Below are 26,559 nucleotides of genomic sequence, written 5' to 3'. Positions count from 1 at the left end.
TCCGCGTATCGGAAACAAGATGGCGACGCAAGATGGCGATGAGTGTAACGCTGAACTCGAGGCTTCCAACGGGCCACACACCAATGGGTGACGTCACGGTGACTACGTCCATTATTTATATACAGTCTATGCTCCAATAACACCAGAAAAAGTTGCTGGATTTGTCTCCAGTCACTTTTTAAAAAAAATAGTCGCTAAGGGGGTCTGAAAAGTCGCTAAATATAGCAACAAAGTAGCTAAATTGGCAACACTGCTTCGCCGGCTTTTACAAATTGTGCGTGTTGTTGTGACGTTGAGTACTACGTCACATCCTGCTTAGTGTTCTATCCAATCAGCAACCAGGCTTTTTTCTTGGGAGAAAAACAGCCCTTATTATTAGATATGCAGGAGAGCCGCTTTTTAAAATGGAAATATTGCCAACGATCAGGTTAATTTAATCGTGGCGGCCAAAATCATCATGATTTAAATTTGATTAATTGTGCAGCCCTAGTTTCTAGTTACTCAAATTTCATAGGCAGGAGTACTTTAATTGTATAAAATAAAACTTAGTACTCAAAGGTTTTTTCCCAGATTACCTTCACTGTGTACATTCAGACAAGCAGTTAATCAGTTCAGAGCGTCTGTCTGCCATTGTTTAATATTTAACCAAGTTACTCGATGCAGAGAGTCTTGTCCCGGTCGTCTCCTGCTCCAGAGACCTTTTCATATTCACACGTCTAGACGGAGCCGTCAGAGATCACATGAAGAGCATACGGCAACTCTGATTCATACCCTGAGCTTTTTTTTTTTCTTTTTGAATAATCTGACAGGTCTGATTGTCAGATACGCCGGCTGCTGATGTGGCACTCCATCATTACCATAGTGGATCTCGCTGGATGACTGATGTGAGTGTGCGTGCATATGTGTGTGTGTGTGTGTGTGTGTGTGTGTGTGTGTGTGTGTATGTAGTCCTTTCTCTGCCATTCATAATAGATTCATTTAATAGCTTAGATCTTGTCAGCCCCAGGCTCACTCCTTTATGTCAGTCAGTGTGTGTGTGTGTGCACGCGCCAATGAATGCATTCATAGACATTGATTCTGCAGAATAAAAATGACTGGAGTCTTCTCTCACACAAAGGAACAATTCTTATTTTCTCTGCTCAGGCTTCTGCTGTGTTGTAATCAAAGAGGTTTACTGCAAACTGAGATGCTGTTTGAAACACGCGACACCAGCTAAAACAGAATAATTCTCTCTAATAGTAAATCCAAAATTAAATATTGAAGTTTCACAGAATAGGGAGATTTAATTTTATAAAACAAGTAAATGGAGTCACAGTGACATCCCCCATTGGATGGTAGACCACAGTCTTCAAGCTTCAAGTTTGGCATTTTGTCACCATCTTGTTTTTTTTTTTGGAGTCAGATGTGACACTGTTTGGACAAGAGGAGAGTTACCAGCCCAGCAGAGCCAGGTACCTCATAGCAAAGTCAAGTCACAAGCTAATGCTAGCGCTAGTTGGCTTGGTTAGCAAGGTGGATCGGTGATTCAGATGAAAGAAATCTGATATTATTTAAGATGTTCATTTCGGCAAGCAAAAAACAGGCTTAAAACTTAATGTACTTACCATAACGAAGCCATGCCTGAAAGCATATCCTGATTTTTCATCTAGTTTACTGTGAATGAGACCATAATTTGCAAAATACACATCATGCTGTGTTAAAGCAGACTTGAAATGATCAAGCAACGATCAAGGTCATATACTCATTAGGAAAATGTTTATTGATGTAATGAATCAAGTGGACAGGGTGTCTCTGTTCATCATGTTGAACGTGTTGATGGCGTGACTGGCACTGATGTTCGTATCTGTCCCTCAAAACTTTACCAAATCTGACCATGTGACTCTCAAAAAACATATTTTCGGCAGAAACGCTGACTTAGCAGGAAAGACTCAAGTGCTACTGACAAATGGTAAATAGACTGCACTTATATAGCGATTTTATCCAAAGCAATTTACACTACAGACTGCGCTCATTCACCCATTCACACTGGTGGCAGAGGCTATCCAAAATGGTGCCACCTGCCACCATTGGGAATTCATTCATACACCGATGAACGCAGCATCGGGAGCAAATTGGGGTTTAGTGTCTTGCCCAAGGATACTTCGACATGTAGGCTGCCATGGTCAGGGATCGAACCATCAACCTTCCGATCAGTTGAATGACCGCTCTACCGACTGAGCTACAGCTGCCAAAATTAGCAATGACTGCTTTTTGTTTTGTTTTGTTTGGGTGTACCACTATCCATACCACTGAGCCAACAGGCACAACACTAAGGGGTATGCAACTTTAACTCAGATCACTCGTGCATTGCCAGTTCAAAATATATTTCTTCACATCAGGCTGATTGCTTTGCCCTTTGTTATTGCTACTTGGAGCTTTCTCAAGAATCGCTCATCCAAACAACTCAACACTGTTCTTCCTTGGGTCCTGAGCAATACACCTGCCATTACATAGTTTCACCCCCAATGCTGAGTATACGTTCCATTTGCTAGATATTTGGAACCAGGCTTTTTCTGCGAACATTACAGATGCTTGAAATGTTGCTACAGCATGACATTCTAGCCTCTCTATTGAATGTACTAAAGTGAGCTGTTCAGTGGTACAAGAGGGTTCCATCTCAATACACTACACATTGTGTACATAATGCACTACCAATAAATATGTCCTGTAGATCTAAGGAGCTTGCACTTGTCACCACACTATCTTTGGGTCCTTTACAAAACACCCATTGAGTATATAGTCAATCAGATGAACAGTTGTCTAGAAAATCGAAGGACAGACAGACAGCGACTCTGTCATTAAATAATGACCATTTGATTGAGAATAATTACACCTTTCCTGCTGTGACGTGTCAATATTTCTGCTGTGGAACAGGTTTATTACTGCTTTGAGGGAGCTGGAGGATTCCTTATCTGTGTTTACAGTAATTCAACTAATTAGTGCTGTAATGATATGTTGATTAATTGTTTCATGATTTAATAAGCATAATTTAGCCTGTGGGCTGGTTTGGCACTATCCCCTTGTTTATCTCTTTATAAAGTGAACATCTCTTGATATTGGACTGCAGATTTGAACTATATTGTGTTTTCTTCTTAATCCCAAATAATTGATCAGTTAATTAAAAACCAATAAATAGATTAGTGGATAATGCAAATTAGCAGCTGTTCTAAATTCATGTATATAAATTGAAAAATGGTACATCTAGAAAACTACAAAATAGAGAGCCCACACTGCATAAAAGCGAGGTTAAACTATTTAACTGCATGTGGTTTATCCTGCCAGCCAGACAATAATGCAGCTTCAAAAGCACCACTGTGGGTTAAACTTAACCAGCAGTAGCATTTTTTCAGCTTTTAATATTTGATACATATTCAGCTATTTTTGCCAGCAGTGAAGCAAACAGCAGCAGACAGTCCCCCAAAGAAGTCAAAGCCTACATTATTCAATTTAATAATCCTGCATGTTTTCTGAATGGTTAGCTCTCTCAGCAGTGCAGAACCTTCTCACAGAGGGTGAAATCAGCTCTGTGTGTGTGTGTCTTCCTGTACTTCTTACATAGTGAGGACCGGATCAAGTTTTTAACTAACAGAGTGAGGACATTTTTGGGAAATGAGGACCTTACATCTTCAAAGGCCGGTTTGAGACTTAATTTTGGTTTTAAGGTTTTAATTTAATTAAGGGCTAGGTTCAGGTTGGGGTTGGGCTTTTAGTTGTTCTGGTTAAATTGTTAGGATAAGGAGCTAGGGAAGGCATTATGTGACAGAGGGTCCTCACAACGATAGAAGTACAAAGATGTGTGTGTCTGTGCGCCATCCAAGGGAGTTTAATTGGTGTAAGCATCTGCCGAAAGAGAGACAGACAGTACGCCCACATGTTTGTGTCTCTATATGCACTGCTTTATATATCTGTGTGAAACACAATCTGTAGAATATATCAGTACGTGCGCACACACACACACACACACACACACACACACACACACACACGCACTCACTTTGCCTCTCCTCCTTGTGTGTCCTTCTGTCCTCTCACTTTCTTCCTTTGCCCTGCCTGTCTTGTCTCCTCCACCTATTTTTTGTATCCATTAATTTTTCTTTTCCCTCCTCCTGTGCCATCTCTCCAGTCTTTTCCTCATCACCTCCTCTCTGCACTCTTACCTTTGTGTCCTGTGCTGCTGTATCTTCTTTCTTCTCTTTGTCCCTTATGCACTCCCCTGCTCTCTCGTCTCACCTCTCCTCCCTCGAGAGTGCGGGATGAGCTGCAGTGAACGGGGTGTTGTGTTAAAAAGAGCAGCAGCAACAGCAGCAGGTGTAAATGGTTTCTGTCCTGACCGCTTTAACAGCTGACTGCTCTTTGAGCTGCTGCACAGCACAAAGTTTCTTCAGAAAGTTCACACACATCTTTACTCTTTTTTGTCCTTTGTTTTCTGCTTTAGTTCTTATTTGAGGTTTGTATGTTATGATTTGTGATATTATCTGTTCAGGTTGTTCAAAATAATTTTAGCCGTCAGTTTCTAAGAGACAGAGAGAAAGGATGGAGAAAAGCAAGGGGGAAAAATACAATACTAATTACAATTTTTCAACCAAATTGCAGCCTCTGCTTTAAAAGTCTCCCAAATGAATTTGACAACAATAGGTACACTGGCAGCATCAGCAGACTTTATATTAGGAATCCTGTGAAAAGCAAGTGGAACTCTGAGATATGAAATGTAATTTCCATATTTAATCATCTAGATTTTACTCCTTGACTGAATGTGAGAGGGTGTGCATGCATGTGTGTTTTTATGGATTTAAATGAATACAGGAAAGTCTGGCTTCAGGAGATTTTTATTTATTTATTTCTTCAACCTGTCAGCTACTTGTTGCCATGGTAGCATTATGTCAGAAGAGTAACTTGGTGTGTGCATTTGTGTTTGTGTTATGATGCTGAAAGATGAGGCTGCTGGGGCCAGATGTGGTCATTGACACACTCAAAACCCTCAGTCAGTACACACAGACACACACAGACACACACAGACACACACAGACACACAGACACACACACACACACACACACACACACACACACACACAGTACTAGCACAAATATAGGTCAAAATGGAAATGTGGAATGTGGAAACTGACATGATGTTCAATACATGCAGTGATTCAATTTAAAACTGAATCATTTTATAAGAAACACAAACGGCTAAAAGCACAAAATGGACACAAAATAATAACAAAACTGGCCATGATTCTGTTTTGACATTTAATCACAAAACTTACCCTTAATTCATCTTCAATCAGTGTATTTTCAATAGCGTTAACCTTATTGTGTAGAAGTGGTATTAGGTCTCAGTGGATGATACTGTTTGTATAAACATCAGCTAATGAAACTGAAACTCTGTATGACTGAATACCACAATGGGTAACTGAGAAAATACTGGTATATAGTGTGTTTGTGTGTATGTGCACTGACTGACCACTTCATTAGCTAGCAAGGTGTACCTAATAAAGTGGCGGTGTGGTCTTCATCTGCTTCCAGATTGGATGTGTTGTGTGTCCAGAGATGCTCTTGTGCAGACCTTGGTTGTAACGAGTGGTTATTTGAGTTACTGTTGAACCATCCATCTATCCATTTTCCTCTGCTCATCTGGGGCCGGGTCGTGGGGGCAGCAGGCTAAGCAGGGCATTCCAGACGTCCCTCTCCCCAGCCACAACGTCCAGCTCCTCCTGGTGGACCCCGAGATGTTCCCAGGCCAGGAGAGAGATATAATCCCTCCACCATGTTCTGGGTCTTCCCCGGGGCCTCCTACCGGTTGGACGTGCCCGGAACACCTCTAACGGGAGGCGCCCGGGAGGCATCCTTACCAGATGCCCAAACCACCTCAGCTGACTCCTTTCGACGCGAAGGAGCATCAGCTCTACTCCGAGCTCCCTCCAGATGTCTGAGCTCCTCACCCTATCTCTTAGGCTGAGCCCAGCCACCCTACGGAGGAAACTCATTTCAGCCGCTTGTATCCGTGATCTCGTTCTTTCAGTCACTACCCGAGGACTGTTGAACCAGTCTGGCCATTCTCCTCTGACCTCTGGCATCAACAAGGCATTGGGGCTCACTGGATAATTTATCTTTTTCGGACCTGATGCTTGCTTTGAACTTCAGCCACTCGTCTTCACCATGTCTACATGGTGAAGACGAACGAGAGAGATGAGAGAGTACGACAGGCAGTGGGTTGGAATCAAACCCACTCAGCCTTGGTACATGGCGTGCATTAGCAGCTGAGCAAATGGGGCACCTAATAATGCTTTGACAGTGTTTCTCAACTTATTGCTTCAACAATGTGATATTCAGTGTCAATATATACTAGAAGGGCACTCATAGAGTGCCAGGATGCAGGGCCAGGGCCATGTCCTATCTCACAATGGTAACAAAAGTAAAAAGTAATTTGTGTATGATTTTTCCACCAAGTTTCATGAAATTCAGGCCAGTATTTTTCTCTAATCCTGCTGATAATCAGACCTCCTGGTCAGAAGTAATCAGGCGTATAATGGTCAATGGTGCGGTTTTTAAGCTGACAGGATAAACAGCCAAGAGGTATGCTCCCTTTGGTTGACTTGAACATGCTGTTATAGACAGGAGGCTGTCTTAGACTGAATTGTGACAGCTGAAAAACTCCGGAAAAACATTACAAATGATTCTGATCAGGTTGTGTCTTTCTGCAGACATTTCATCACAGGATACACAAGTCTCCTTTTTCACTGTTTTGGCTAATACCTACTTAAAAATAGCTACAATCCAGCTGCTGTGTGCTCCTCACTCTCTGTTGTGTTTTCTGGTCTGTTGTTTGTTTGTGTGCAGGATATTACACAAAATTACGGTCATTCTGATGTAATTCTAGACTAGTTGTATTGTAATTTTACGGTTGTTTTGTGACGGTCTGTTAATCAACAACAGTCCTACTGGAGTCTCATATGTGCACATTTATTCCATAAATTGCAGCAGTGTATTTGTTGATTGTTATCTGAATACCTTTTAATGGTTGGACTTAGGATTTTAACAAGCTATAATGTAGAAATTGCATTGTTTTCATTTTCACATCACCAAATCACACAGCAGACTAAACATCAGCCCCAGAGGCCACAGTATTAGAGGAGGAATTTAAATAACTGTTACTCACACGCATTGCATATCTAACGAGTAAACACCTCCTGAAAATAAAATCTGACTGGATGTTGCTGCACCAGTGAATTTAGCTGACATATCACCATAATCCATAAACGGCTTCACTGTGTAGCTGCCACACTAAACAGCAACACAGCATAGATACAATTGATTTAGTTGAACTTTGGTTAAACAATGTCACTAACTTACACACATGCACACATCCATGCATGACACACATAGCAAGGAATGTAAAGCCAATACCTGTTAAGTCATGTGTGACCAGTTACAGTTAAACCATCTGCTCTGACCTCATTCAACCCATTGTCTTTTCTGTATACTCACTCACTCACTCATACACACACAAAGACACATACTAGTGTCAAAGCACTGGATAAGAAATGTCCAATGACGCATCACCATTATCCAAAAGTAATCTATTTGCATATTTATAAAATGAGGCAATGAGTCAGACAGAAAGCTGAGTGTTTTGTAAGTAGCTATGCTGTGACCAAATTCTATATAATATTGCTAGTATAAGTAGCTTTATAGCTGCTATGATTTTTTCTACATCGGATTATTAGTCCTTTTTCTAATTAAATCTAATATGATTTTAAATTTTGTATCATTGCAGATAATAAGCTCTGTGGCAAACACACGTTTTCGATGCTGACACGTTTTGTTCAGCAGGATAATCTCCACAAATGAACACCACTTTTGTTGAGTTTGAAGCATTAATGCAGCTGCCGAAAGTAAAGGCCCTCACACACCGCCCCGACGGGACCGATGGGACCGATAGGACCCGACGCTGACGAGCTCTTGTCCCACGATTCTGTCGCCTCTCGTCGGACAAAGTCGGGTGAAAAAAAGCAGTGAAACACATCGCCACAACGACTGCCGGCTACACAGCAGCCTGTACGTTCTGCGCTTGTTCGAGATGCAATAAGTCTCCCTAACAATGGGTGGCGCTAGTCTCGTGACTGTAATCCAAAACATGAAAACAGGAAATGACGTAACGGAGAAACCATAGAAGTAACCATGGAGATTAAAAAAAAAGCGCACACAGCATTAGCGTTATGTCTTATAACGGTGGTCGGCCACCAGCTGCTCCTCCAGTGCTTCAGTCCACGTAGCCATGGCTTCCAGTGTATTTTTAAAAACGATGCAAAAAACAAAGTAAAATCTAGTTGTCTCTCCTGTGCCATGTGTTTATGTTTACTCTCGTCACTTCCGCCCCTCCCCCACACCGCCCTGATTCGCTAGAGTACCGCCAATCAGATCCGCCCATAGCTAGCACACAGCCAATCAGAGGACCCGACGAGTCTACTCTCCCAACGGCCGACGCTCCCCGACTGAGCATGTCGAATCGGGCCCAACGAGGCCCGACAGCTTCCCCAACGCAGATGAACACACCAAACAGACGCGTACCCGACGTCGTCCGACTGTCCCCGACGCCCGACAGTCGGGCCGGTGTGTTTCTGGCTTAAAAAGCTAACCTCGCTAAAAATGGCTAAAAATATATAGCTAAAAATGCTATAGTGAACTACCCCACTGTCGCATGACTTGAACATCACTACCGCTCTCTTTCAGACGGTTTCAGACAAGCTAACCAGCAATTTTGACCAACAAGCGAATCCGTAGTATGCTAAATTACTACCTGGTTAGAGAACTCATTCCTGTGGCGCCCTTTTACTCAACATAATTTATGCAGTTAAGGCAGGTTGACATCCTGAATACACCAGGAGGAAGTGACTGAATGTGAAGAGCGGATGAAGGCAGGCACTGTAAATAAACACATTCACTCATGCAGAGACAAAGAGCTGTTCATGCTTGCACACATATATACAGCATTTCATTGTGTACACAGGTAGCTTGGACATCTAAATTAATATTGTCAATATGCCAATAAATGTGAAGGTTCTGTAGGCATATACTTAAAAAAGAAAAGTAATGAATGAAAACATACATGGTGTGAGTAGTAAATGCAGATAGTGTGACATGCATTCATGAATAAATTCACACACACACGCTGCGTGTCTTTAAATTTAAACACCAATTGTAGATTCAGACATGCACTCATAAATAAACAATGCACACGAATTTCCGAGGCAGAGCTTGTGATATTTAGCAGAGCTTTGTGCTAAATGAATGTGTTCTGAGCACTGAAGGAAAAGAATGTCCCTTTTCCTTTTCCTTTTATCTGTTTTGATTGGGTTTTTGTGTTGCATGTTTGGCTGCAATTTCTGCTTGTCCTGATGCTGTTCATATTCTTTTACATTATTCATGTGGAAAGCACAGCCTTCTTAACACACACACAACATCAATAAGTTTAAACAGAATTGATGCTGTGCACTCTCCACCCCCCAAAGAACAATTCACAAACAACACAGAATATGAGACATGCACTCATGCATTAACAATGCACACTCGCACACTAAAATGTGACCGGAGGCCAACCAGTCATGTTTCACCTACAGTTTGACCATCTGCCCTCATTAGAGCTGCACTCATTTGACTGTAGCCTCACTGTTTGAAACAGCATCAGACATTGTTAATGTATTTTACAAGTATTTTATAGGCGTGTATGAATCATTGCTGATTTTAAGTCATCAAGTCATGAGGCTCTTCCTCTCAGAATACTACATATGGAGGGAATGCCAGAGGCAAAATGAGAAGGTGCTGTTTTTCCAGTTCCAACACAGCTGAGGTTCCGAATTTTCACAACCCCAAGTGAAGTGTGTAGGGATGGGCACAGAGAAGCAATTTCAAACCAGAACTGGTTCTGAAAGGAATAATGTAAAAATGTCAAGGCCTGCCTTTTGGTTCCTAAAAACCTACACATTCTGGGGAGATTAGTAAGAGTTGCGAGTACATGAGTCAACTGTGCCTCATGACCTACAAGTTTTCTTCTCTTCTCCGAGCGTTAAAACAGCTTTCTTTGCTGTGCAGTCATTGTCTCCATCTCTCTCTTTCTCACTCACTCAGCAGGCCAGCCATTTAACTACACACCTGCCACACAAAAGAAAAAAACAAAGAGACAACACAGTGTAGCTTACTGCACCTTTCCAGACACCAGGACTAGTGCTGGAGTGAGAAATGAATGAAAAAACAACAGAAGTGACAAATTATCCTCCTGCTTCACTGAAGTCGTGTGGGAACATTTCATGCTACAATATGTAAAGAACGAATGGTAATGCATGTGGGTGCCGACAGAAACTTCATGGTGCATTCAGGTGCACCTCATAAGCTCTGAGAAACTCAAGATGTTGATGTAAAATACCCTTCTGCCATCTGGTGGTTCTTTTTATGTTGTTTAACAAACACAGAACATTGACCCAGGAGACTGTCCTGTTTGAAAGCAGAAGTCAACCTTGTGACTTACGTAAGCTAACTTGCATAGCGAACTGTGGTATCAATTTCTGTTGAATGAAGCACAGAATCAAAAACAATTGTCTTTCTGTTAAGCTTAATGTAAGCATCTGCAGAGGATTCACAGCACTTCACGCAAATGAGATGCGCAAATGAGCGGTGGTCATCAAGAATCAGCGTGTTTTTTATACACACAACAACAAAGTTAACAATAATCACAATATGACATGAGCAAAAGACAAGAACAAGAGCATATATCATTATCATTATGTTCCAACCCCACAACTTCAGTCACAAGACGTAACACAGCTCTATCTCCTGCCTCAGGACAGGATATTGTGTTTAGTCATGATTACATGCACATTATGAGAGAGTGCGATCGGTCATCACACTTAGAAAACAATGAGGCAATGAAGTGGAAATTCATAGAGTATTTGTTTCCCTCAATCTACTGAGCCGAAGTCAGACGCCTTGTCCATTAGGCTACGTGGTCTCAAAAAACAGTAATCATATAATTGAAAAAACTGAATCAAATGTATAAAAATGAACACGTTTTTGAATGTCAAGGTGTGATTGCCATGGTCTTCCACATTCTGCCATGTTTACTGAAATCAATCTGACACATGAACATTTCTGATCAGGAGTCTGATGCCTTCATTAGGAGATGTGGTCACAGAAAACTAGATTTTTACAATAGGAGAGGGAACTAAACTTTGCCAAATAGGTCAGTTTGTAGATGGCTTGTTTGCTTTTGTGGAGAGAAATTAGCTTAAATGAATCAAATGTACAAAAGTAAACAAGTTTTTGAATGTCAACAAGGTGTGATCGCCATGGTCTTCCAAATCCTTCCATGTTCACTGAAATCAGTGTGAAAGTTTCCAACACAGACACTGAAACACTAACATTTCTGATTTGAAGTCAGACGCCTTCATTAGGAGATGTGGTCACAGAAAACTTGATTTTTACAATTGGAGAGGGAACTAAACTTTGCCAAATAGGTCAGTTTGTAGATGGCTTGTTGTTGTGTGGAGGGAAATTAGCTTAAATGCTAATCTGCTCACTTCACATGTAAGTGTAAACTGGAATAACATAAACCTCTCTCAAGTTTTTTTTTTTTTCTTCCTGTCTTAACTTCAAGTTTGTGGCCAGTATGGGGATTGAACCCATGACCTTGGCGTTATTAGCACCACGCTCTGACCATCTGAGCTAACCGGCCTGTTTCAGTTGAATTTTCCATCAAAATTCTTTCCATAAATAAACTGAATCAGAATGTACGAAAATCATTTTTAAATAAGTAAGTAAGATGTGATCACATCCCAACTATGACCTGGTTAAGGAGGGAAAGCTAAATTATTCGACTGTTGAATTCACATGTGAACATTAATGGCATTAATGGAATTAATGCCAAACCTGACCCAAAGTATTTGTTTCTACAAAAAAAAATAAACTCTTTCATCTCAGGTGGTTTCCCCTTACACAAGTGTAGCTGTAAACATTGAGCTTGTAACAAAGAACCTTTACACCTTGTTGTTTTGACCTAAGCTCTTGTTTCTAACCACGAAGGGACTTGAACCCTCAATCTTCTGATCCGAAGTCAGACGCCTTGTCCATTAGGCCACGTGGTCTCAAATAACAGATATCATACAATTGAAAAAAGTCAATCAAAATGTATAAAAGTAAACAAGTTTTTGAATGTCAACAAGTTGTGATCGCCATGGTCCTCCAAATCCTTCCATGTTCACTGAAATCAGTATGAACGTTTCCAACACAGACACTGAAACACTAACATTTCTGATCTGAAGTCAGACGCCTTCAATAGGAGATGTGGTCACAGAAAACTAGATTTTTACAATAGGAGAGGGAACTAAACTTTGCCAAATAGGTCAGTGTGTAGATGGCCTTTTAGCTTTTGTGGAGACAAGTTAGCTTAACCCTCTGGGGTATGAGCCTATTTGCCTTTTATATACCACATAATATTTACTATACCCATGTTTGGTATAAATACATTTGGACTGTTGAATTCACATGTGAACATTAATGGCAAACCTGACCCAAAGTATTTGTTTCTACAGAGCAAATGAACTCTTTCATCTTATCAACCTTCCCAAGCTGCATTAACATCATGTTTCTAGCCAGTATGGGGATTGAACCCATGACCTTGGCGTTATTAGCACCACGCTCTGACCATCTGAGCTAACCAGCCTGTGTTGGTTGAATTCTCCATCAAAATTCTGTACAATGTACAAAAAGGATCAGATGTGGCTAAACTTTGTCAAACATTATGTACTGTGGGTTAACCAGCATTGGTAACTTAGGAAGGAAGGAACAAATCTTATTGGTTGAAGGACTTATTGAGACTTTAAAACAAGCAGTTATGGAGTTTGACGTTTTCAGATAAGCAGTCCTTTGTCTCTTAATTTATCTGCCCCTTTTTCTCTTATATACAGGTGCCCTGAACCAGCCCAACTGGGGTAAGAAGTACCCGTCCTGTAACAGCGCCAGGCAGTCTCCTGTGGACATCGACGAGACGTTTACCCAAGTCAGGCTGCAGTACCAGAATCTGCAGCTAGAAGGCTGGGAGAAACTGACAGCAGAGTCCACCACCGTCCACAACAATGGGAAGACTGGTAAGCTGATTTTCTTCCACTCCTCTTTATGTACAGCTCCTGCAGAGCCTGGTTCTCTCATTTGAGAAATAATACTCAAACAATAGGAATCATAGCAAGCCATGTCCAGTCCAAAATGTGAAAGCTATATTTGCAATGTCACCCTGCAGGAAATAAAGCATCTTCCCATGTAGTGAAAGATGAGTGATTTGTAGGATTTTCTTTTTCCTTTCAATCCCAGACATATATAAAGTAGCAGCCCAAGGAAGAAGATACAGTATGTAGTAGTTTCAATCTATAGAAGTGATTTTGACAACATCCTGCTGGTGTAAAATACAACATCTTAATCCCTAGATGTGGAAAGCAGCTTAACTTTCCAGAGGCAGTACTTTTTTTCACAACTCCGAGGTTAATGAGAGAAAGAAGAAGCGAGATTTAAAAGGGAAAGAGTCAGACAGTAGGAGGGAGAGACCAAGTAATTGAGAGAGAGGAAACCAGAAGGGACAGCACTACCAACATATCACATGGAGAAAGAAGGAAAATCGATGTCAAGAATCAGAGATGAAACTGAGCTACAGAAATGCAGCAACAAAGGAGCAAGAGGAGAGAACGTGTAGAGAGAGCAGGGGAGAAAAATGAGGGCGATGTGAAGAGACAGTGAGAGGAAAGACAGGATGTGGACTGATGCCGGGCCTGATAAACAAATGAAAGCTGTCTGAGGTATCATCACCATCTTTCCAATACAGCCTGGGCTCTGTGTGTGTCTATACATTAATGGTCCTAAAATTAATCTTTTTTCAGTCAAACAGGAAATTGCATATTAAAACTCATATTGCATCGCTGTCATGATATTAAGAGGGAAACATATAGCCTGCGCAGTCTCACCAAACTGAATTTTACACCCTGTTATGAGCATTTATCAAAGTACAGAGTGCTCGCTTTAAGTGTGTGTGTGTGTGTGTGTGTGTATGTGTGATATATTTATATTGGGGGTGCACCGATTTCCTTAATTTGGTGGGATCGGCTGATTCTTTTACGTCAAACTGATCTTATCTAGCGATCTTACAATCTTATCCACCTCCGCAAAGGTGTATTTGCTAATTATTTTAACATTTGAATAGCCACAAAGCTGCTGCATTTGGGCATTTGTTCTTGTTGTACTATAACAAAACCAAAAACTCAGGACACTTTATTTCCGGTTGCAGTTCTTTTGTTAGTTTGTCCTGTAAATTGTTGCTATTTATTTTAAGTTCAATATTTTATTAACTACCTCAGACATTGTGATTTCCTTTTTTTGTTAAAGAAAAATACTGCTGTGTTATTGTTTTTCAATAAAATAAGATTCAAACATTGAAGGTGTATGCTGAGAGAAAAATCGGTATCGGCCAAAATCTGAATCGGCAGGTCAGGCTTTTTAAAAATCGGTGATCGGCCAGAAAATTGCAATCGGTGCACCCCTAATTTATATTTTTTTATCAAGCTTCTCTTGCCAATATTGTCTAGGTTTACAATGGATGTGTAATGTTAAATTACTTGTAGAAATATCAGAGATAATTGTCACTCATATTTTCAGTTCCCCTCACCTCTACGGAGCCATTTAGCCTATTTCAGCATTGTTTGGTTCTGTGGCCCCCTAACTGTATTGTTTAGGTTGAGTCTCAGGACTCTTGTTTGTGTTATACATAGACACAGCAGGCAGTTTTTATTAATGAAAGTCTAATAACCCACTGTACACTACCCTCCCAGTGCTAAATGACAAAGTTAGCTACTAGCGGGTGAATATTGCAAAGCCTTAAGTTGCTAAAGAGACAGATATTAGCGATATAGAAGATGGTGGAGAACAAAAACTGAGATAAAGAGAGTAAATATTGGACTTAGATCTATCAGGTTGCCAAAAACATCACTCTTAAAACTTAAAAAAACTTGCTACTTTTGCCCTGTAGCTGCTGGTTGTGTAAATTAAGAGCTTTTAAAAGCCGTATCATTACCTTTATATGGTAATTATATGTAATTCATGTGTTTATTGATTAGTTGCTAATAAATACAAATAAAAAAATGCAAAAAAGGCCAAACAAATCAGCAAATGCAGGTATATATGTTGTTAATGTTAGTTATCACTAGCCGTGTTTCCATTTAATTGTCAAGCAACTCTAAACCGACCTTTTTGAAATGTTAAAATAAATGTAAATTAAGCAATGTTTCTATCAATTTTTTTGAGTGAATAAACTTATTTACTTGGCTATAGGTTATGAGTTGCTGTATACTTCCGTATAATTCCGTACAGCATTTCTAATACAGTACATCAAAATCCACAGAAAAATAGATAAAGGGAAGCGTAGCTACTGAGAGGACAAATGTCAAAGTCCAGAATATATTCACAGTCAATTCATGAACACATGAACATATCCCAGTTGTAAAAGGTGCCATCTTCAGTGAAACTCATCTTTTACAGTTGTTGCCGTTTTTGTTATGTGTGTGTTTTAGCGACTATCAGTGTGGAAGGGGAGTTCTTTGTTAGTGGAGGAGGGCTGAGCTCCAGATATCGTGTTGATACCATCACCTTCCACTGGGGGCGCTGCAACGCTACATCAGATGGGTCTGAACACAGCCTGAATGGGATGAAATATCCTCTGGAGGTACAGAAACATACACCATCACATTTACACATTCACACATTTATTTATGGTATATATGTCTACCTGGAAGCCTGAGTCCAGCTAACCTGTCCGTTTCTTGCTCGTGTTCAGATGCAGATCTACTGTTATGATCCAGATGACTTCCAAAGTCTGGATGCTGCTATTAGAGAAGGAGGGAGGATCGCTGCCTTGGCTGTGCTCTTTGAGGTAGGCAGACATGTTAATTTCTGCCCCGGAGTTATAAAATATGAGTCTGTACCTCCTCAAGTAAAAAATAAAAATGTACATATGAATTATTTAATAGAAGCTCATGTTTCCCACAGATCAGCTTGGATGACAACGAGAACTTCAGTCCTGTTATAGAGTCCATCATGACTGTCAGCAGGTTTGGTAGGTCACATCTGCAAAATGTATTGAAATGACAATATGGACTCGCACAATATCCAAAACGCAGTGGACGGAATATCTGTCAGAGGCAAAATATATACATTTTGTGTGGTTTTCTTGATAATAGCCAAAATCACTGTCAAAAAACCATGTAAAATGTCTAGATATCAGCTCTTAAATTAAACTCTTATCAGCTGCTTTTGTTGTTATCAATTTTTTCTCCAAACAAATGTACCTTTAGTTGTACCAGGCATTAAAATGAACAATGAATTGAAGAAAACTAGGGTGGTCTAATCATTTTTTCCATGACTGTATGTGTCAAAATCATTCTAAATTAGGTTTTGTGGTCCCAGCCTACAAATCTACCTGCTGAAGAAAAAATCTTTGTTCAGTACAGACGCTCATCAAAAATCACACTACAATCATTTTAATGTTTTTTTTCGTCAATGAAAGTCATTCCCTCCAATATTTTGAATTATATTGCAATTGCGATATTTGTCAGCCCTAATTGTTTCTTCCACAAAGAAACCATATTTAAGAGAATTATGTTTAATTTTCTGTTTTTCAGACAAAATCCTGATTGCGGTCAGAAGAACATTTGTGTTTAATCAAAAAAAAACAGCAAAATAATGGTTTTACTGGAAAAAAGGGAAAAAAAGAAAAGCAAAATGGGATATTTGTACCAACTATAATTGTAATATCTAGTAAAGGCAGCAAATAACAAGTTGATGGATTTGCTATGATTTTACCAGATAAATCAATGTTGTTTCAGCAAGTGAGAGTAGCATTATATAAGAATGCTACAAAAGGCTGTCGATCGATGAAAAAATAAAATAAATAATCACTCAATTTGTTTCATTTAATCACCATCAGTTGCTTTTTATTTTTCCTCTCGAGACTGTAGCCTATAAACATAGATTGGATTTCTGTCTGTAAAGGGAACTCCTTTGAAATGCTAGTTTTACTTCGCCAAAATTTAGCCGAACTTTTGAGCGCTATTTAGACTGATAGATATAAACTATGATGCCAGTATCTTCCCTTTCTATTTAAAACTAAGCCCATGTTTTTTATGATTCAACTTTGATTGAGTTTTTTAATTTTTTTACAAGACCAAACTAAAAACCAGTTAAAAAAAGAAGGCAAAATTAAGACACACAATCTTATGACAATAAAGCATAAAAGTAAAAACAATAAAATAAGTACATAAGAAGTCCAAGACAGGCAAAATTAGTCCATGCTCAATATGTTAAACTGTCCTAACCCTCTGGAGTCTCAAAAAGCTCCAAATCCAGACTTCTTCACCACATCCAGACTAGAAAACAAAGCAGCGTGGAGCCCTGCTGTAAATTTACCTCTAAAGTTCTGGCTGTAAACTCCATGAGGCCAGTTTCAGTTTAATGATGATATACCAAGTAAAACTGGAGACAAGCTCAAATATATTTTGGTTAAAATGATAGTTGCAAATAATATTTGCAACCTTTGTTCACATGTGCAACATTTCAAATTCTTTATTGAGCATGATAGTGTTTTGAAAGTAGAAAAAAAATTCAAAATCACATTTTATGTTGGACTAAAGGACAAAAAAAGACACAAAATGACCAAAAAAAGACACAAAATGACAAAAAAAAAAGACACAAAATGACAAAAAAATACACAAAATGACTAAAAGACACCAAATGACCAAAAAAACCCACAGAAGAAGACACAAAATTACTAAAAAAGACACAAAATGACCAAAATTGTTATGCTAAACACACAAGACACAAATAAAATAAAGTCCCACTAGAATAACAGTCCCACATTTATGTTGGTTTTTCTTTGTTTCTTTTTGGTTCAAAATGTTGATCCAGTAAGTCAGAATAAAAAAAATATTGTTAGGTCATGTAGGTGAGGTTGTGCTGAAAAAAAAACCCAACATGTTATTTAAACATTTTTTAAGTGGTGTGTACAGGCAGGATGAAAAGGATTAAAAAATGGAAAAAAAATAGCCCAAGACAACCACCACACTATTGCATGTCTATTCATTGTCACATGTGAAATTCACTCTTCCTGTAAACAGATCCCTGCAATGAACCCAGTCCGCCTTCATTTAAAACTAAGGCAGTGTTAACATTTTTTTACCCGTTCAATGTAAAACATGTCTCTTATAGTGCGACTACAAGCATTAATGCACAAAACATTCTCTCCCAAATGATGAAATGCTAAAAGGTCGCTGATTGGCTTTTAATGAATATCATGATGCTTATCATAGACTTAACATACAGTGTGACATTTTTAAAATGCTTCGTCCCAGATGGTTTTACAGCTCGGGGCATAACATTTACATGTTATGTGTTGTGGCATTTTGATAACTGACAGGACTTTTTTTTTTCACTAGGTAAGAGCGGGTCGATGGAAGCTTTCACCTTACGGTCCCTGCTGCCTAATAACACTGATAAATATTACATCTACAACGGCTCACTCACTGCACCTCCCTGCTCTGAAACGGTGGAGTGGATCGTCTTTAAACACACTGTGGCTATATCAGAAACACAGGTCAGTAGGCTTTGTCATTCACCTCAATGTACCTTTTAAGCATTAGCATCATAATAATCTGAAAAATCCTCAACAAGCAGCGACTCTGACTACTAAGTGGATTGAAGCCTGTGAGCGTTATGATGTATTGAATTCTTGATATTTGAAATAATGAAAAAAACTTTGATTTGTTTTTTTTGTTTTTTGTGATGGTCATAAAAGCATCATTATACAATAGGTTTTCTGCACTGCAAAAAAGGGTGTCTAAAAACAAGATAAAACACTAAATCTGACGGAAATGATCTTGCTGCATGGACAGATAATTTCACTTGACAAGATTTCTTAAATTAAGATTGTTAAATCTAGAAATAAGCATGTTGAACGCTTAAAATGAGGAAATTAATTCTTAAAACAAGATAAATTATCTAACTCTTAATTTTTTTAAATCTAGAAATAAGCATGTTGAACGCTTAAAATAAGAAATTAACTCTTAAAACAAGATAAATTATCTAACGCACAAGTTTTTTTTTATCTTGGTAAGAAACAAATCATTGTCAGTGCACTCTGCTCGGGCCAGTTCATTGCTACTTGAACTTTAATTTATCTTGTTTTAAGAGTTAATTTCTTATTTTAAGCCTTCAATATGCTTATTTCTTGATTCAATAATCTTAATGTGTAAGCTATATGATGTATTGAATTCTTGATATTTGAAAAAATGAAATAAAGGGTTTTTGTTTATTTATTTTTTGTGATGGTCATAAAAAGCATCATTATACAATAGGTTTTCTGTTCAGTTTCTTCTGTAAAGTCCTTGCTGCCTGTAGTTGTTGTGTCTGATTGTAGTCTGCGGCTGGTTTCAGGTCAGCTCTCTTTGACATCTGTGCAGAAAATCAAAACAAATCCTCCCACTGAAATGATACAATGTGACAGGTTTAACCAAAATGTGATCTTACATAACAGCGTTTTATAGCGGTTTGATCTGGTAACAAAGACCCGTCATGCAGCCACGACACAAGCTGACTCTGTAACGCCACTGATGCCAGGGCCAAGACGTTGAGCTCAGCATGTCTGAGGAACGGCGACCATGAATGAAATCATCTGTGTAATGATCATCAATTATGGAGCAGAATAATGGAGAGTGAATGAGGTCATGAAAGTGGTTGTGTGTTTATTCCATGTGCACATTTGTGTGTGTGTGTGTTGTCTGTGTTTGCATGATTGAAACGGGGGTGGCAAGGCATGACGTGCAATTCGTAGCTAACCAAAAATAGAGCAGCGCTGTCTCTCTGCCTCCGCCTGCACCAACACAAGCCTCTTAAACACACACTCACATGCATCAGTTTGTTTTGGAGACCGCGTAGAAACAGGGAAAGATGCAACAGACACATCTTTCTCTTCTTTGTTTCAGTTCTCTTCACCTATTATCTCTGTTTTTCTTTCTGTCTGGCTCTCTCTCTGTCCCCAGTTGGAGGTGTTTTGTGATGTAATGACCATGCAGCAGGCTGGATATGTGATGCTGACAGATTACCTGCAGAACAACTTCAGGGAGCAGCAGCAGCAGTTCATGGGTCAGGTGTTCGCCTCGTACACCGGAGTGGAGGAAGTCCTAACACCCAGTACGTCATCAAAAGAGAACAGAGATAAAGTTTGCTGATGCACAGTTAGTGCACTGCAAAAAAGGTGTTTAAAAACAAGATAAAAACACTAAATCTGAAGGAAATGATCTTGCTGCATGGACAGATAATTTCACTTGACAAGATTTCTTAAATTAATATTATTAAATCTAGACATAAGCATGTTGAACGCTTAAAATAATAAATTAACTCCCAAAACAAGATAAATTAACCCTTAATAAGGCACTCATTGAAATAGTTGCAAATTCCAAATTTCAACCCTAGAGAATATTGGAGGATATTACATACTGTCAGAATGTGTAAAAAAAAAAACATACAGGCCAAGGGGAGGGGGGTAATATTTTGAGGAAAAAGTTTACGAGATTAAAGTGGCAAATCTAGGAGAAAAAAATGTGCAGATTTATGAGATTTATAGTGTTGAAAGTTGCTTTTTTTCACTTTTTTCTCGTAAATCTGCGACTTTTTTTGCACAGATTTGCTACTTTAAATCTCTTAAATCTGCAACTTTTTTTCTTGTAGATTTGCCACTTTAATCTAGTAAATTTGCAACTTTTTTCTCGAAATATTACTATTATTTTATTCATACTTGGCCCTAATATGCCTTCATAGTCAAGTTCTCCTGGTACAAGTCACTGAAGAATAACTCTGTTTGTAAGACTGTTTCTTGCATATTTTTTTTCTAAATTTTTCATTTTTACATTAGAGGTCAAGGCCAATAAAGTTAATACTATTATATGATTATCATACTGATTGGTCAGATGTCATGGTGTCACCATCTGTGATGTAGCCTGATCGTTGCTGATTAGCTGGAAGAAATCCATTCTGATATCCACTGAAGTTACCAAATATAGTTCTTCGCCTGATAAAGGGTTAAAGCTGCAAGCAGCGATGAACTGGCCCGAGCAGAGTGCACTGCAAATGATTTGTTTCTCACCAAGATAAAAAAACTTTAGATTTAGAAGCGATAATTTATCTTGTTTTAAGAGTTAATTACTTATTTTAAGTGTTCAACATGCTTATTTCTAGATTTAATAATCTTAATTTAAGAAATCTTGTCAAGAGACATTATCTGTCCATGCAGCAAGATAATATCCCTCAGATCTAGTGTTTTTATCTTGTTTTTAGACACACCTTTTTTGCAGTGTGAATATTGCAAACTGTCAGAAGTTGTTGGAGAACAAAGCAGAGATAAAAAGAGAGTAAATGTTTGACTTAGATCCATCTGGTAGCCAGAAACATTACTCATTACACTCATTGCTCTGTAGCTGCTGCATTTCTAAATTAAGAGCTTCCTTTGGGAAGTTTCAGTTACTTTTTAAAGCAAAAAAAAGTGAAGAAAGGAATTACTCAGAAGAGGGACTTTGCTGCTTTTCTCCATTTTATATAATTCTAAAGTGGATATATTTGGATTGAACTAAGAACAAGATATTTGAGGATTCTGATTAGGATTTGTTTTGGTTTTGGTTTGTTTGTGTGGTTTGCATATTTTACAGACCAAGCCATTGATGCAGTAATTGGGAAAAATATTATTAATAGTGAAAATAATCAGTTGCAGCCTAGGAATGAAAAACTGAATTTTTAAACAAAAAAAAGTGAAATTGCAAACAAAGCTGCAGTCAAAGTCAGTATAAAACAACTAATTTTCATAACCAATTTCTGTTTGTGCTGCTTTTACATGTTTTTACCACCTGAAGCTCTCAGTTCTCAGTCCTGTTTTCATTTCAGTTGTCTGGCTCTGGGAGCAGAGCCTGTTTTGACATGGGGGCGCCTCAGTGCCCAAAGGCCATCCAACCACTTACTATGTGGACTATGAGAACTGATCACTGTGCCTCATGTCTGCAGCTTTGGTTTCATTTTCAGTAGTCAGTATTATGTGTCCTGCTTTCTGTTCTGGATTTGTGGTTTTGATAAAACATTCAGAAATCATTTTTTAGACTTCCCTTCCCCTGAGCTCAATTTGATTTGACTTTTTAGTCCTTGACAAAGTCATGTAGCATCACTTGTCTGCTGTCAGTGAGTTTTTGTAATAAAACAAGCCAGAGAATGAGTTTAGACTGGCAGAGATTTCAAGTATTGACTGAGACACTGCTATTGATCCACAGTGCTGTAACCTCCTAGCAGATACAGCATGTTATGAAGAAATTCTCCCTCATTAGGCTTTAAAGAGTACAACCCAGAAAAGCTCTAACCTATTGACTTCATACCAAATTTTAGTCAGCATGGGGGAGAAAATTAACCCCCCTCCTCTGAGGGATCAACATAAATATTTCATGACTAATCTTATTTTTTTTCATGACTGAAAATATTGCCCAACTTCTGCTTCTTTCTCTGCAGCTTTAACACTGTGCTCCAAGGTCAGCCTAGTCATGATCATCAAAAGACATGATTCACGGCGCTCTCCGTCTTCATAAAGTCCACCCTCGAGTAAAGAGGGCCTTTTGGGTTGCCAGGGAGCTCGACTTTGTAGTTCTGTGTCCCTGCTCCTCTCTGCGCAGGCAATTTATTTTGCAGCCCTTTTTGAAATTGAAATAAAGTATTCAGAAATTCAGGGAAGGGGCTTTTTTTCCTGTAGCAAATTCATGCAACCACACACACACACACATGCATACACCTCCCACTCATTGCCACATTCACCTCCTTAGCTGGGCTTTTTAAAAGGATTCTTATTTTCTCCCATTTTCAATACAGTCGATTGGCATCAAGTTACACTAAGCTTAATGTGAGATGCTGCAGCGTTTCTGTTCAGGAACATTTGTACCTGTTTAATCTCTTTCTTTGAAGTTTTTATTGAGTTTCCTGCATTATTCCTCTTTCTTCCATCTCCAGCCTGCAGCTCAGAACCAGAAAACGTTCAGGCTGACGCCCAGAACGACACAACCATCGTGGTGATGTGGGAGCGTCCGCGCGTGGTTTACGATACAACCATTGACTGGTACACCGTCACCTACCAGAGGCTGCAGGGACGAGAGCAGAACAAGCAGGAGTACAGGACAGATGGAGACCAGGATGTGGTATGAAAGATCTCTTTCTATCTCTCTTCAAACATCACCCATTTGTGCACTCACCCTCCACTGCACGTCATTTCAACTCATGTGTTGCCTCATCATCAGCACTCCACACAGGCACACTACACTCATAAATAGATAATAGGTCATTCCTTTTTCTCCTGCAGCAAATATTAGAACTACACTGATTAAAATTTACCAAACCATCCAGCCTCTATCTGTCACTACTCAATATGACATTTCGACTGCTGTTAGGATTTAGATTGATCAAAGTGATTGATTGGTTGGTTGGTTGGTTGGTTGGTTGGTTGTTTGATTGATTGATTGATTGACTGATTGATTGATTGATTGTGACGATCAATCTTGGCCTCTGAACAAGTCACTGAGCATCCCTTAACCCTCTGGAGTCCATCTATTTATTGAAAAAACATGTTTTATTTACAGTAATAACTTTATTTATATTTGATATGAAGACAAGCTGAGTAAGCCAGTTGAAAGTGCATCATAGGAGCTTTCAGTGTGCCATTTATGTTTTTAAAATGTGAATTTTCTTTCTACAATGAAAACTATTACTATTTTTAATTTACATGCAAATAGACTGTTTTATAGTTTTCTTATTTATGTTTATGTTTTAATCTGCTGTTTTTGTGTGTATAAATGGTTTTTAAAAAAGGTACATTTCCATAGACACCTGTGTCTTTTGTTTGTATTTTGGGTTCCTGGCAGCTTTATACTTTGTTAATTAAAATAAAATGAAAAATCTGACTGATAGCCAAGTTTGTGTGGAGAAAAAGGAGCCGTGCATGTGATGTAAGGACAGACTGAAAGATGCTAAACAGAGACAGAAATGAATGCATAGGAAGTTGACAAATTTGAAACAAAATCTCCTGGACTTCAGAGGTTTAATGTGACCAGCAATATGTGTGTATGTTCATCTGTATGTAGCTGTGTGAGAGTCTGACTGTGTTTATGTCATCAATATTCAGACCAACATATACAACACAAATCACAGACTGAAAATATAAGTCCCAGCTTTAGTTTGTATGCGTGACACAAAAAACATCAAATAAAAACCCAAGGCCTAATTTATTACTTTAACCGTGGTAATGCATTTATGGATGCAATATCGATTGAGATGCACTCAAGTCCATTATAAGCATTAATGTGGATTTCACACAGTTGTTATTAGTTTATGTGCAACTTGAAATACAGTATTGTTCTCTTTAAGATTAAGAAATGGATTTTAAATGTCAAGATTGGCATGGATTTCCTGAAAATATTAATAACAAATGAATTAATTATTCAAATCTGGTATTCTAAATTAGGGGTTGTTCTACCTCAGGGGGTATTTCTGCAATCACCAGGGGGCACGTGGAAGGATTTTGAAATAGCTCAGCTAATTTAAAAAAAAAAAAAAAAAAAAAAAAAAGGAACAGTAATTATTTAAAAAATGTATATTGGATTGATTTATTCAAAAAAGACATTCACATATTTGCATTTTTGGAGCACAATTAACATACACATTTAGGATTCAAAAATGATGCTGAGCTTAAGTACATTAATTGTGCCAATAAGCAAGAACCTACCAGCTATGATAAACCCACTTCACAGGATGCACCGCCTGCTGACCTGAAGCAGCTGTTACACCTTAACGCCACCTGCTGCGATTAAGAGTGCATGAAACTAATTAGCAGACAAGCAGAGACATATATACAGATAGTTAAAAGGGCTAGAGCACTGGTTGAAACGTGGAGTGTTGCCTCTCCATGTGGTAGAAGCATGAATGCAAAAAAAAAACAATATCAACAATATCCTGCTAAACATACTTGAGCTCATCTGACAAAAAAGAGCACCTAATTTCAACTCACCAGCGTGTATGACGGCATGACCTCAGTTGCCCGTTCATGCCGCTTTGCACTTTAACATCAGAAAAATCAGACCTTACCTAACTCAACATGTCACTCAACTCCTGACACAAGCTGTTGTCATCTCAAAACTCGACTACTGTAAACCCTCCTGACGGCCTGCTAGCCTCCATAGTAAAACCGCTTCACATGATCGAGAACGCGGCGGCAGGCCTGGTCTACAACCAGCCAAAAAGATCACATGTCACACCGCTGCTCAACAAGCTCCACTGGCTACCTGTTGCAGCCTGCATCAAATTCAAATCTCTAATGCTGGCCTATAAAGGCAAGGCAATCCAATCTCTTTGCATTTCTTGTTCCCCTTTGGTGGAACCACTGCCAGTTCCTACCAGAGCAGAGGCGTCCCTCTCTACCTTTAAAAACTCCTGGAGACCCAGTATGAAAGGAGCTCAGTCTAATACTAGAGCTACTGATGTATTTGAGTCCCGGAATAACCTGGTTGACACGCCTCACCTTGGCTGATGCTCTTCTACCGCATTGAATAAATGTTCACGCTGTTCCACAACACAGTGCGTTTATTGCTGTGCAATGTAAACGAGGGAAAACATACAAACAAACTACCGGCATGATGAGCTACAGTGTTACAGCGCTACAGCGTTACAGCGCTACAGCGTTACATCGGTTTAAAAAAACGTTTGCCCTTCCAGGTCAAACCCTGCCCAAAGAGAATAAACAATCCCACCTATATGCACCTGAGCTCCCCAGGTAACAGCACAGCTACCCCACGCATACATTGAGTGAATTACACCACACATCAAACCTCAACCAAACACATTCAGCTCCTACACCCAGCTCTTCAGAGAGCATCTTCTCTCCTAGCACCACACCACAACTCTATTCCTTAAAGAATTGTCACCAGCACTTATTGCTGCACAAACGGCTCTTTTTGCACTATACATTGATTGTTCCCCTTTTTTCCTGTAAATCGCTTTGGATAAAAGCGTCTGCTAAATGACTAAATGTTAAATGTATTTACAGGGTGCCATCATCCACAGCCTGCTGGCCAACAGCAGCTATGTGGTTCAGGTGGTCGCTGTCTGCACCAACGGACTCAGAGGACGATGGAGCGACCAGATTATAGTAGACATGCCGTTAGAAGACCCTGGTACAAACACACACTCCTACAAAGAAACAAAACTCCTACAAAGTAAGAGCATATATTTTGACTGTCACATTAACTGCAAGTGTTAGTAAGTGTCTGTTTCTTTCCTCTCTTTAGAAAGCGATTCCGATGCTGACTCTGGCGCTAAAGAGGTGGAAGGCAACAGGGAGGTGAGGCTCTCTATCTGTGGTTTCACCTGACA

The 26,559-nt window shown here is 39.2% G+C and overlaps 1 protein-coding gene and 3 non-coding genes across 6 annotated transcripts in view; 1 reads left to right on the top strand and 3 right to left on the bottom strand.

Moving 5' to 3' along the window:
- ptprz1b (protein tyrosine phosphatase receptor type Z1b) overlaps positions 1–26,559 on the top strand; it is a 94,880-nt gene that overhangs the window by 42,051 nt on the left and 26,270 nt on the right. For all 3 annotated transcript variants that reach the window (XM_059325500.1, XM_059325499.1, XM_059325498.1), the window contains exons 3-11: positions 12,996–13,175; positions 15,639–15,790; positions 15,902–15,997; positions 16,114–16,180; positions 18,555–18,712; positions 20,157–20,307; positions 23,152–23,336; positions 26,234–26,360; positions 26,475–26,527. In XM_059325500.1, the coding sequence (XP_059181483.1) occupies positions 12,996–13,175; positions 15,639–15,790; positions 15,902–15,997; positions 16,114–16,180; positions 18,555–18,712; positions 20,157–20,307; positions 23,152–23,336; positions 26,234–26,360; positions 26,475–26,527 (1,169 nt within the window). The remainder of the gene's footprint in view (positions 1–12,995; positions 13,176–15,638; positions 15,791–15,901; positions 15,998–16,113; positions 16,181–18,554; positions 18,713–20,156; positions 20,308–23,151; positions 23,337–26,233; positions 26,361–26,474; positions 26,528–26,559) is intronic.
- trnai-aau (transfer RNA isoleucine (anticodon AAU)) lies at positions 11,691–11,764 on the bottom strand. Its single transcript has one exon. It is a non-coding gene; the product is annotated as a tRNA-Ile (tRNA).
- trnar-ucg (transfer RNA arginine (anticodon UCG)) lies at positions 12,101–12,173 on the bottom strand. The gene has a single exon. It is a non-coding gene; the product is annotated as a tRNA-Arg (tRNA).
- trnai-aau (transfer RNA isoleucine (anticodon AAU)) lies at positions 12,678–12,751 on the bottom strand. Its single transcript has one exon. It is a non-coding gene; the product is annotated as a tRNA-Ile (tRNA).

The sequence above is a fragment of the Centropristis striata genome, chromosome 22, assembly GCF_030273125.1.
Source record: "Centropristis striata isolate RG_2023a ecotype Rhode Island chromosome 22, C.striata_1.0, whole genome shotgun sequence".
In the NCBI taxonomy this organism is placed as follows: domain Eukaryota; kingdom Metazoa; phylum Chordata; class Actinopteri; order Perciformes; family Serranidae; genus Centropristis; species Centropristis striata.
Note: the sequence above shows the minus strand (reverse complement) of the source record. Positions and strands in the feature narration are given on the sequence as shown.